The sequence below is a fragment of the Ranitomeya imitator genome, chromosome 4 (genome assembly GCF_032444005.1).
Source record: "Ranitomeya imitator isolate aRanImi1 chromosome 4, aRanImi1.pri, whole genome shotgun sequence".
In the NCBI taxonomy this organism is placed as follows: Eukaryota; Metazoa; Chordata; class Amphibia; order Anura; family Dendrobatidae; genus Ranitomeya; species Ranitomeya imitator.
The window spans coordinates 510,157,793-510,170,971 of record NC_091285.1 but is presented as its reverse complement, the minus strand read 5'-3'; the positions used below and the strand labels follow the sequence as shown (position 1 = coordinate 510,170,971).

Genomic DNA, 13,179 nt, shown 5'->3' with positions numbered 1-13,179 from the left:
GTATGATTTTCTGGAAAAAAATACACATATCAAAAATAAAATCCAAAATTAAGAGATGAGCTCAGATTGTGATAGTATGAGCGCTTCCCTCCTACATTACTTTAATTACAATAGTGATGATGTACACTCAATTTTACAAATATTGTGTACATTTAAAGGGTGGTTCAATACCTATAATAAAGCCCTTTATAAACACCTAACTTTAAGCCCTAAGCATTTTTGTAATTGGCTTTCTTAAATACACAACACTTTCTCCTTTGCTGCTGCTTCCTATATGTGTATTTTTTCATTTACTAAAGGTACCGTCACATTTAGCGACGCTGCAGCGATCTAGACAACGATCCCGATCGCTGCAGCGTCACTGTGTGGTCGCTGGAGAGCTGTCACACAGACATCTCTCCAGCGACCAACGATGCTGGTCCCCTGGTAACCAGGGTAAACATCGGGTTACTAAGCGCAGGGCTGCGCTTAGTAACCCGATGTTTACCCTGGTTACCAGCGTAAACGTAAAAAAACAAACACTACATACTTACCTTCCGCTGTCTGTCCCCTGGCGCTGTGCTTCTCTGCACTGACTGTGAGCGCCGGCCGGAAAGCACAGCGGTGACGTCACCGCTGTGCTCTACTTTCCGGCTGGCCGGCGCTCACAGTGCAGAGAAGCACAGCGCCGGAGGACAGACAGCGGAAGGTAAGTATGTAGTGTTTGTTTTTTACGTTTACGCTGGTAACCAGGGTAAACATCGGCTTACTAAGCGCGGCCCTGCGCTTAGTAACCCGATGTTTACCCTGGTTACCAGTGAAGACATCGCTGAATCGGCGTCACACACGCCGATTCAGCGATGTTTGCAGGGAGTCCAGCGATGAAATAAAGTTCTGGACTTTCTGCACCGACCAACGATGGCACAGCAGGATCCTGATCGCTGCTGCCTGTCAAACTGAACGATATCGCTAGCCAGGACGCTGCAACGTCACGGATCGCTAGCGATATCGTTCAGTGTGACGGTACCTTTACTGTGATGTTTTGTTTGAATGGAGCCTCAAAACAGATGTCACTGGAAGCTGGGACTGCACTCTTTTGCTTGCAGCGTCTATCACCCTCCTGAAACCAGACGTAATCAGGGGCAGCACTGCAGTCACTTATCACAGCTGCTGTCACTTATCACAGCTACTAGTTAAGTAAATAAGGCAGTACACTGCAGCGCTAAAACCTGCAAACTTGAAACACGAAATTTGAACTGCATTACTGCACTAGAAATATGAAAAATGAGAGCGTTTAGCGCATAAAAATGGCCAATTTTATGTGTACCTGGTAGCCCCTTTACGGCATCTCTCTTACTTGCCTTACCTCGCTGAGAATAAACGTCTCCATCTGAATGGGTACATGTGAAACCTCTTCGTAGACTAAAATTCTCTCTCTCTGTGGAGGGGTATTGGACCTGCTGTAATTAAAACACCTGTGGCTAGAAGGCGGAGTGCACGATCAGAAGGCTAAAGAATACATTTCAAAAACCTGACCGGCACATCCAAACATAGACTAAGTGTGAACAGGTGCTGAACCCAGAGTCGCCAACTCGTATATAGTTAAGTAAATAAGGCAGCACACTGCAGCGCTAAAACCTGCAAACTTGAAACACGAAATTTGAACTGCATTTTAGCGCTGCAGTGTGCTGCCTTATTTACTTAACTATATACGAGTTGGCGACTCTAGGTTCAGCACCTGTTCACACTTAGTCTATGTTTGGATGTGCCGGTCAGGTTTTTGAAATGTATTCTTTAGCCTTCTGATCGTGCACTCCACCTTCTAGCCACAGGTGTTTTAATTACAGCAGGTCCAATACCCCTCCACAGAGAGAGAGAATTTTAGTCTACGAAGAGGTTTCACATGTACCCATTCAGATGGAGACGTTTATTCTCAGCGAGGTAAGGCAAGTGTAGGACCTGGTATAAGAGAGATGTCGTAAAGAGGCTACCAGGTACACATAAAATTGGCCATTTTTATGCGCTAAACGCTCTCATTTTTCATATTTCTAGTGCAGTAATGCAGTTCAAATTTCGTGTTTCAAGTTTGCAGGTTTTAGCGCTGCAGTGTGCTGCCTTATTTACTTAACTATATACGAGTTGGCGACTCTAGGTTCAGCACCTGTTCACACTTAGTCTATGTTTGGATGTGCCGGTCAGGTTTTTGAAATTTATCACAGCTACTGTCACCACCGTCTGCTGATGACCTCCTGGTCAAGTAGAGGTGATTGAGAAATGACCACGTCTTCAATCGCCATCACCATCACACAATCGCTGCTTCTGACACCGGTCACTTTCCCTGATACAATTCCTCCACAGGGGGTGGAGATAGTGATGCAAGCACCACCTCCTGATGGCGATTAGTTTCAGAGAAAGTGACTGTGGTGTTAGAAGTCGCAACTGAAGATGCAGAAATTTCTTGGTGACCTCTACTGAGCCAGGAAGTCGTCAGGGGATACTTGTGACAGATGCTTTAGTAAGTGACTGCAGCGCCTCCTCCTGATGATGTACTTGTTCCAGGAGGGGTGATAGACGTGGCCGAAAACTTGAGTGCAGCCCCAGCCTCTTGTGATATCCCATTTGAGACACCTCTCTAACGAAACATCACAAGAAGTAAAATACACATATAGGAAATAGGATAGGGAGAAGTGTAAGGAATTTAATAATAAAGCTAATTACAAAAGTGCTTAGGGCTTTATAAATACTTTAAGGTGCTTTATAGGTATTGGACCACCACTTTAATCTTGGTTAAGATCTCTTTCATACCTTTTCAGGTTTTTTGTTTGTTTTTCTCTGTTCACTTCCACTTGACCCTAAAACCAAAAATTAATTGTGAAATTTGGTAATGTGCAGAGAAACACAATTTCTGTTCAAATAAGCCTGTGAAGTTGTATTTTTAAGCTGTAGTTGAGGACCACAGTGTGGAAACTATTGTTACATTTTGCAAATGTTTACTGCACTTCTATTTTGCAGCAAGAAGTAGGAAAAGGACCTCAAGAAGATAAAGCAGAAATGGTTACAAAAGAGGTTGCCGAAGATGATAGACCTAGAGTATGTGCATCTTGACTTTTTAATTTTACTTTGGAATTAAATTGTTATTCAATGTTTATATAGCAGATTTATTAAATTTAAACGATTATCATATTATAAAAAAGTTAAGATTAGTTGGACAACATTGAAACATTCAGTATATCATAAAAGTGAGTACACCCCTCATATTTTTGTAAATATTTTTATTATCGCTTTCTTGGGACAACACTGAAGACATCACACTTTGATACAATGTAAAGTAGTCAGTGTACGGCTTGTAGAGCAGTGTATATTTGGTGTGCCCTCTAAATAACTCAGCACACCGAAATTAATGTCTAAACTGCTGGAAACAAGTGAGTACACCCCTGATTTAAAAAATGGCCAGATTGTGCTTAAAGTGTGAATATTTTGAGTGGCTATCATTATTTTCAAGCACTGCCTTAACTATCTTAGGCATGGAGTTCACTAGAGCTTCACAGGTTGCTCTTCCACTCCTTCATGACGACATCATGGAAATGGTGGATGTTGGAGACCTTGCACTCCTCTACTTTCTGTTTGAGGATGCCCCAAAAATGCTCAGTAGAATTTAGGTCTGGATACATACTTGGTCAGTCCAGCACCTTTACGCTTGGTTTCTTTAGCAAGGCAGTGGTCATCTTGGAAGTGTGTTTGAGGCCGTTGTCATGTTGGAATACTGCTCTGTGGCCCAGTTTCCAAAGGTAGGGGGATCATGCTGTGCTTGAGTATGTTAAAGTACATGTCACCTTAATGAATTGTAGCTCCCTGCAGCTGGCAGTACTCATGCAGCCCCAAACAATGACACTCCCACCTCCATGCTTGACTGTAGGCAAGACACACTTGTCTTTTGTACTCTTCACCTGGTTGCTGCCACACAAGCTGGACACCATCTGAACCAAATACCGTATATACTTGAGTATAAACTGACCCGAGTATAAGCTGAGACCCCTAATTACTCTGTCGCCTCATTGGGGGACACAGGACCATGGGTGTTATGCTGCTGTCCACTAGGAGGCGACACTATGCATAATCTGAAAAAGATTAACCGTGGCTCCTCCTCTGCAGTATACACCCCTGGATGGCGTCAGCCTTCTCCAGTTTTTGCTTAGTGTTGCATAGGAGGCACACCTAAGATTTTTTACTCCGTTTTTTTCCGGATTACAGATGAAGAAAAGTGGGTCTCCTGTGAGACTCCCGGCATGGCTCCTTCCTCGGCCCCCTATTATGGGGTGCCCGGTTGAAGTAGAGATGGCTATTCCCTATGTCGCTCCTTCCCCAGTCCCTCGGGTGCTGGTTCGAAGTCCTTCCCCAATTCCTTTTGGTTTATGGGTTGAGGTTGAGGCGAGGACAAAACCCCCTGATGGTGACAGCAGCACCCTCCCTAATCCCCCTCTGGGGGCATTAGGTTGAGATGCCTCAGGTAGGGCCTGTACAGGCAGCACTCTGCAGCTCCCAGCAATGGGCTAGCACACTGCGCCTGCATCCAGGGACCCCAGCCCAGCTGCGGGCTCCTGTCGGGGCCGGGGGGGGAGTGCAGGCAGGAATGGCATAATAGAGACACAGGGCTCCCTGTGCCCCTGTATCTGCGGCAGCGCCAGCTCTATACTGCCTCAGGGGGACCGCTTACAGGGCCCCCCTCCCGTTTATAGCCCCACCGCTATCCTGCCTTCAAATCCGGGGGGGTTCCGGTTTTCAGATCCGGCCCCCTCCCGGACTTCCGCGCCGGCCTGGAGCCTTTCTGGGCATCAGGCATCTAATTTAGGCCCCGGCTTCGGCCTAGCTGAAGCTGCAGCCTCCTCTCTGCCCCCCGGCCCGCCCCGCCCCCCGGATGATAAATGACACTCTACAGTGTCATAGAGGGGGTGGATCGAGACAGAAAGGGCGCGTTTTTACACAGCTTTGCCGCCTTTTTCCAGCTCTCCGCCCCCTTCCTACCTTTCTCGGCTGCCATTTCTACTGCAGCAAGGATTAACCCTGCATCTCCTGGTCAGCAGGACCAGGCCAGCAGTCTCCGGGTGGCACAGGACTGTGGATCTTCGGCGCTGGACCTAAGAGCAAACTGGTGGGGTAAGATCACAGCTGGGTTGTTTTACTCGGCTGTGAATCCATATTCCCTATAAGGCTCCTCTATAAGGTTCCTCTGCATAGCTACCCCTGTAAGGCGTTCTGCATAGCCAGCCCTTTTGCACTCTGTGCACTATGCCGGGCTCAAGGTCCAAGAGAACCAGGCTGGACTGCTATTATGCATTCTGCACAGCCTGCGGGACCGCTCTTCCCAGCGGCAACACGTACCCGCACTGCCAGGGCTGCACTCAGACTACTGTGTCGCAGACCCAAGAGGCCCCTGCTAATGCCTCAGTGTCTAATGCCACGCCGGAATGGGTCACCCAGATGTCGCAATCTATGACGCAGTCTATAGATAACCTAACCTCCACATTCCTTCAGGCTCTGCAGAGTCATGCCGCGGCTATGACCGCTACCCAGCAAAGGGAGAGCTTGACTCAGGGACAGGACGACCCTGGCACATCCATGTCTAGGCCAGGACGCAAGCGGACCCATAGGTCAAGTCCATCTGCATCATCCCATAGCACACGGTCATTCCCTTCTAGGGAGAGACACCGTAGTTCCAGGTCACCTAGACCGTCCCCTTCCAGGGACACACAGTGCAGATCTCCGCAGCGATCCCCGACCAGAGAAGGCCTCCGCCCCAGCTCACCCAGCAGGGGACGCCTCAGTGATACACTGGATTCGGAAGGCATCTGTGACTTCGACTCAGACAAGGAAACGGAGGGGTCCCTGATCCCAATCCCTCCTAGCAATACAGCGCTAGTTGAGGACTTAATTTCTTCCATCCATCGAGTGCTAGACATTTCTATTCCGCCACCAAAGGCCCCAGAACACAAGATTTCCTTTGAAGGACCTCTGAAGCCACCTAAGGTTTTCTTCAACCACCTAGAGTTTAAGGCGATCCTTAAAAAGCAGTTTTCACAGCCTGAGAAAAAATTTGCTAATCGCAAATATCTTGAGGCTAGGTACCCCTTCCCACAGAAGGATACCAAGGAATGGACGAACCCACCCGAAGTGGACCCCCCAGTCTTTAGACTAGCAGCACAGACTCTCCTTTCACTGCCAGATAGCTCAACCCTCAGGGATGCAGCAGACCGGCAGGTAGAACGCATGGCTTGTTCAATTTTCGAGGCTGCAGGGGCATCCCTGGCTCCTGCGTTCGCTTCAGTTCGGGCTGCCAAGGCCATTCTGGCCTGGGCCAAAAATTTACAAGCTGGCCTCCAAGCATCCGCTCCTGAGCTGTCGGACCAAGCGGTTCAAATAGCAGTCGTAGCAGATTACATGCTTCATGCAGCTCTGGATTCGGCAAGGGGTGAAGCGGGGATAGCATCAAACGCCATCACAATTCAGCGTATCCTCTGGCTGCGGGAATGGAAAGCGGACCCAGCCTCAAAGAAGTCCCTCACGCACCTCCCCTACCTCAGTGGCCGACTTTTTGGTGAACAGTTGGACATGATGATATCCAACGCCACTGGGGGTAAGAGTACCTCTCTTCCCCAACTGAAACCTAAATGCACTTACAAGAAGCGTAACCAAACTCGATTCCGATCCTTTCGGAATTCTTCGGGCTGGTCCGTCTCGCGTCCAGCACAAAATCGTAACCGTTCCCCACGAAGGGACAACTCACGGTCAACGCAAAGGTCGGACAAGACCTGGTAGTCAAAAGCATCCCAGTCCAAGCCCAGAGGAGGAAAATCTCAGGCTTTCTCCTCATCATGACTCTGGAAGACACCACACCCGTAGGCGGCCGTCTTTTGCTCTTTCTTCAAGTCTGGCTGCCTATTACAGAAGACAGGTGGGTCAGGGAACTAGTGTCTTCCGGATACAAGATAGAGTTCACCTCCAACCCACCGGACCGATTCTTCCTTTCTGTCCCCCCAAAACCACCGGCCAAGGCTCGTGCCTTCCAACAAGCGGTCTCCTCGCTTCTTCAAGCAGGAGTCATAGTAACGGTCCCCACGGCCGAGCGCTTCCGAGGGTTCTACTCCAATCCAAGAAAGGAGGCAGTGTGCAGCCCATATTGAACCTAAAACAACTCAACAAATATGTACGGGTCCGTCACTTCCGCATGGAGTCTCTTCGGTCCATCATTGCGTCCATGGAGAAGGGAGAATATCTCGCCTCCATATACATACAAGACGCATACCTGCATATACCGATTGCTCCTGCCCATCAGAGGTTTCTCAGGTTCGCAATCGACCAGGACCACTACCAGTTCGTGGCTCTCCCATTCGGACTCGCCACGGCTCCCAGAGTGTTTACCGAAGTCATGGCAGCCACCATGGACGTCCTGCACTCCAGAGGCATAGTAGTCATTCCATACTTGGACGATCTACTCATCAAGGCTCCCACCTTCAAGGACTGCGAGCTCAGCGTCTCAATTACAATCGACACTCTGAGTCGCATGGGCTGGTTAGTCAACTTACAGAAGTCATCACCAACCCCGAGTCAGTCTCTGACCTTCCTGGGAATGCTATTCAACACCTCCAGGGGTCTAGTGCTCCTTCCCAAGGACAAGGCACTGGCTCTTCGCCTAGGAGTTCGCACCCTCCTCCGCAGACCCCCTCGATCTCTCTGGTTTGAGAGTCCTCGGCAGGATGGGGGCAGCAATAGAAGCCGTCCCATTTGCCCAGTTTCGCATCAGGCCTCTCCAACTAGCCATCCTCAGGTCCTGGGACAAAAACCCTCTCTCTCTCTCTCTCAACAGGGAGTTCCGGCTAACGTCGTCAACCAAGAGGTCCCTGCACTGGTGGCTCAAGCCAACCTTGCTAGCAAAGGGGAAATCCTTTCTCACAGGTCAATGGAAGGTTCTGACCACCGATGCGAGCATGACAGGTTGGGGTGCAGTGCACCTACACCACAGGGCACAGGGCAAGTGGTCCCCAGTGGAAGTGACCATGTCCATCAACATCCTGGAAATTCGTGCCATCCTCCTGGCATTGAGAGCCTTTCATCATTACTGGCAGCCTCTCACATCAGAATACAGTCTGACAATGCAACGGCTGTGGCATATGTGAATCACCAAGGGGGGACCCGCAGTACTCAGGCGATGCGAGAAGTGTCACATATCCTCCACTGGGCAGAGGACACAGGGTCGGTTCTCTCGGCGGTCCATATTCCAGGTGTGGACAACTGGGAAGCAGACTTCCTCAGCCGACAAGAAATAGACTCGGGCGAGTGGTCTCTCCATCCTGAAATTTTTTGCCAGATTTGCCATCACTGGGGGACCCCAGATGTGGACCTAATGGCATCCCACTTCAATGCCAAGGTCTCCAACTTCATGGCCAGAACACACGATCCGCGGTCGCTCAGAGCAGACGCTCTGGTTCAGGACTGGACCCAGTTCCAGCTTCTGTACATTTTTCCACCTCTCTATTGTGAATTCTGTGGCTGAATTCACTCCTGTGGTCACAAGTGGTACTGCAGCTTCTGAGCTTCCTCCCTCAGGTGTTCTGGTGAGCTCGTTAACTGCTTCATTACTTAACTCCGCCTGATGTTGCTATCCTTGCTCCTTGTCAATGTTTCAGTGTTGGATCTGAGCTTCTCCTGATTGTTCCTGTGACCTGCTGCTCTGTATAGCTAAGTGCTTTTTGCTTTTTTGTTGCTTTTTTTCTGTCCAGCTTGTCTTTTGTTTTGCTGGAAGCTCTGAGACGCAAAGGGTGTACCGCCGTGCCGTTAGTTCGGCACGGTGGGTTTTTTTTGCCCCCTTTGCGTGGTTTTGCTTTAGGGTTTTTTGTAGACTGCAAAGTTCGCTTTACTGTCCTCGCTCTGTCCTAGAATATCGGGCCCCACTTTGCTGAATCTATTTCATCCCTACGTTTTGTCTTTTCATCTTACTCACAGTCATTATATGTGGGGGGCTGCCTTTTCCTTTGGGGAATTTCTCTGGGGCAAGTCAGGCCTATTTTTCTATCTTCAGGCTAGCTAGTTTCTTAGGCTGTGCCGAGTTGCCTAGGTAGTTGTTAGGCGCAATCCACAGCCGCTTTTAGTTGTGTTTAGGATAGGATCAGGTGTGCAGTCTACAGAGTTTCCACGTCTCAGAGCTCGTTCTTGTATTTTTGGGTATTTGTCAGATCACTGTGTGCGCTCTGATCGCTAAGCACACTGTGTTTCTGGATTGCCTTCATAACACCTGTCATTAGCACACATAACACCTCTCCCCCTGATATCCAGGGTGGTGAGGAAGATCAAGCAAGAGGGAGTTCCAACCATCCTAATCGCAACGGACTGGCCCAGACGCACATGGTACGCCGACATCGTACAACTTGCAGCAGACGCCCCCTGGCGTTTTCCCGACCGCCCCGATCTTCTATCACAAGGCCCGTTCTACCACCAGAACTCAGGGGCTCTCAATTTGACGGCGTGGCCCTTGAGACCTGGGTTCTAACCCAGGCAGGGCTCTCGCCGGACGTCATTGAAACCATGATCAGGGCACGGAAGCCAGCCTCTGCCAAGATCTATTACCGTACCTGGAAAGCTTTCTTTACCTGGTGCGAATCTCGTGGCCAGACTCCACTCCCTTACTCCTTACCCAAAGTACTTGGTTTTCTCCAATCGGGTCTGGAGGCCAGGCTGTCCCTGGGCTCGCTTAAGAGCCAGGTGTCAGCCCTCTCAGTACTTTTTCAAAGGCGCATTGCTACCAAGCCGCAAGTAAGGACTTTTATTCAGGGGGTTTCCCAATTGGTTCCCCCCTACAGATGACCACTAGAAACGTGGGACCTCAACCTGGTCCTGACAGCATTGCAGGAACCACCCTTCGAACCCCTTAAGGAGGTCCCGCTCCGCCTTCTATCTCAGAAGGTGGTTTTCCTGGTGGCAATCACCTCGCTACGCAGGGTGTCTGAACTGACAGCACTCTCCTGCAGACGGCCCTTCCTGGTTTTTCACCACGACAAGGTAGTTCTCTGTATGGTCCCATCCTTCCTTCCGAAGGTTGTGTCCCACTTCTACCTCAATGAGGAAATTTCACTGCCATCCCTTTGTCCGGTCCCGGTTCATAGAGTGGAGAAGGCTCTGCATACGCTTGACCTTGTCAGGGCATTGCGTATATATGTATCTAGGACTGCGTCCTTCCGGAGGTCTGACTCTTTTCCTTCTTCCGGAAGGCTGCCACAAGGGACTGCCAGCTTCCAAAGCTACCCTTGCCAGGTGGATCAAATCCACCATACAAGGCACCTACCGCCTTAAGAATTCTCCTCTTCCAGCCTGTATTACGGCACACTCTACACGGGCGGTAGGGGCCTCCTGGGCCATTCGGCACCAGGCTTCGGCACAACAAGTGTGTAAGGCGGCCACTTGGACTAGCCTACACACGTTTACTAAACACTACAGGGTTCATACCCAGTCCCCAGCGGACGCGAGCCTGGGTAGACATGTACTGCAGGCGGCGGTGCCCTAAGTGTAGCGGCCTGTCTGCACAATATTCGTCCATTGCTTCCCACCCAGGGACTGCTTTGGAACGTCCCATGGTCCTGTGTCCCCCAATGAGGTGACAGAGTAAAGGAGATTTTTGTGTACTCACCGTAAAATCTCTTTCTCTTAGCCTCTAATTGGGGGATACAGCTCCCACCCTGTTGCCCTTCCGGGCCGTTGTTACTGTCGAGTTCTCATATTGTTTGCTTGAGCTCGCACATAGTTGCCTTCTTATAGGCATGGTTATGTTATTCATGTCACGTTCCTCCTACTGCTTTTGCACAAAACTGGAGAAGGCTGACGCCGTCCAGGGGTGTATACTGCAGAGGAGGAGCCACAGTTAATCTTTTTCAGATTATGCATAGTGTCGCCTCCTAGTGGACAGCAGCAGAACACCCATGGTCCTGTGTCCCCCAATTAGAGGCTAAGAGAAAGATTTTACGGTGAGTACACAAAAATCTCCTTTTTGCCACAAAAAAACTGGGAAAACTTAATGACTCGAGTATAAGCTTAGGGTAGAAAATGCAGCAGCTACCGGTAAATGTCAAAAATAAAAATTAGATACCAATAAAAGAATGCGATAAAAAAAAGACATACTCACCTCTTGTCACTCAGGCCCCCGGCACTGTTCAGGCAGAGGGCTTCGCGCACACTAATCGCAACCCTAAGCGTCACTGCAGAGGATGCGGAAGCTGGAGCGGCGCCGACAGTGGAACGGGGGACAGGTGAATATCGCGCACTGCCCTCGTCATACTCACCTGCTCCTAGTGCGGTCCCTGCAGGTCCCTGGTTCTTCGGGCGCTGACAGCTTCTTCCTGTGTTGAGCGGTCACATGGTACCGCTCATTACAATAGTGAATATGCGGCTCCACCCATATGGGAGTGGAGTCGGGTCCATATTCATTACAGTAATGAGCGGAACCATGTGACCGCTCAATACAGGAAGAAGCTGTCAGCCCCTGGAGAACCAGGGACACCGCGCCAGGAGCAGGTGAGTATGATTAGACAGTTGCCGCTCCCCCTTCATTGCCAACCCCTGGGAATGACTCAAGTATAAGCCGAGAGGGGCAATTTCAGCCTGAAAAAATGGGCTGAAATTCTCAGCTTAAACTTGAGTATATACGGTATGTTTTTCTTGGTCTCATCAGACCACAGGACATGGTTTTAGTAATCCATGTCCTTAAAGGGACACTGTCACCCCCTCCAGCCGTTATAAACTAAAAGAGCCACCTTGTGCAGCAGTAATGCTGCATTCTAACAAGGTGGCTCTTTTAGTTTTGTGTTCATGTATTACTAAAATAAAGCGCTTTGAAACTTTTCAAAAATACCTGTCTTTGTACCTGGAGGCGGGTCTGAAGCCTCCTCTGTGAAGCACCCAACTGCCGTCACTCATCTCTTTTGGGGCGATGGTTGCCACCCCCTGCGCGCTGTTCTTCTTAAATCCGGCGCCTGCGCTGTGCGTGCCTGCCTGGGGCAGGCGTAATGTTCATTGGCCGTCAGCTCAGATGCCGGGTTCCTGACTGCGCCTGTACGGGCAGTGCGGCCACCCTGTTACTGAATCCCCGCCCCGCACTGTGTTATGCATTATGCACAGTGCGGGGCTGGGATTCCTGGGCAGATTCCTGCACAGACCGACGCTGGAAGGCGGGGAACCTGGGGGAGCGTCTGACAAGCGCAGTGCGCATGCCCAGGAATCCCAGCCCCGCACTGTGCATAATGCATAACACCGTGCGGGGCGGGGATTCAGTAACAGGGTGGCCGCACTGCCCGCACAGGCGCAGTCAGGAACCCGGCATCTGAGCTATGACTGCCAATTCTCAATGCGCCTGCCCCAGGCAGGCACGCACAGCGCAGGCGCCGGATTTAAGAAGAACAGCGCGCAGGGGGCGGCGACCATCGCCCCAGAAGAGATGAGTGACGGCAGTTGGGCGCTTCACAGAGGAGGCTTCAGACCTGCCTCCAGGTACAAAGATAGGTATTTTTGAAAAGTTTCAAAGCGCTTTATTTTAGTAATACACACAGCTGCTCCCCATTCACACCTGAGATCTTATAACACTGAGTCACATGACACCCGGGAGGCAAAATGGCTAATTGTGTACTCACTTTTGTTGCCAGAGGTTTAGACATTACTGGCTATGTTGAGTTTATTTTGAGGGCACACTAAATTTGCACTGTTATGCAAACTGTACATGGACTATTTTACATTGTATCAGTGTCATATCTTCAGTGTTGTCTTATTTAAAGATATAATAAAATATTGAAAAAAATTTGAGGGGTGTACTCACTTTTGTGATATACTGTAACAAGTTTGCATTTGACCTGCCTTATCTATCTGCTGTCATTCTCTATGAAAGCTGTTTTCTCACATGGATTACAGTTGGTTGCCAAGGAGACCGACCACCAAGCTTAGCCAGTATGTGCAGTAGCTTCATTGCAGGCTGAGGAGTTAAAGTGGTACTTCGGGGAGATAAAAAAAAAAATTGTACTGTCCCTGCCCTCATAAAGGTGAGATGCGCAGTGCACTTCTATTATCTTTAGAACACTTGTAATTCAGTGTGACAATGGCTGCTCCTCACTGCCACGCCCCTTGTTCCCTACAGAGAAGCAGCTATTAAGGTACCGTCACACTAAGCGA

At 49.7% G+C, this 13,179-nt stretch overlaps 1 protein-coding gene across 1 annotated transcript in view; it reads left to right on the top strand.

Annotated features, from left to right (window-relative positions):
• Positions 1-13,179, top strand: part of USP8 (ubiquitin specific peptidase 8) — a 111,745-nt gene that overhangs the window by 71,099 nt on the left and 27,467 nt on the right. Inside the window, exon 12 of the mRNA XM_069766072.1 lies at positions 2,992-3,069. Within this exon, the coding sequence (XP_069622173.1) occupies positions 2,992-3,069 (78 nt within the window). The remainder of the gene's footprint in view (positions 1-2,991; positions 3,070-13,179) is intronic.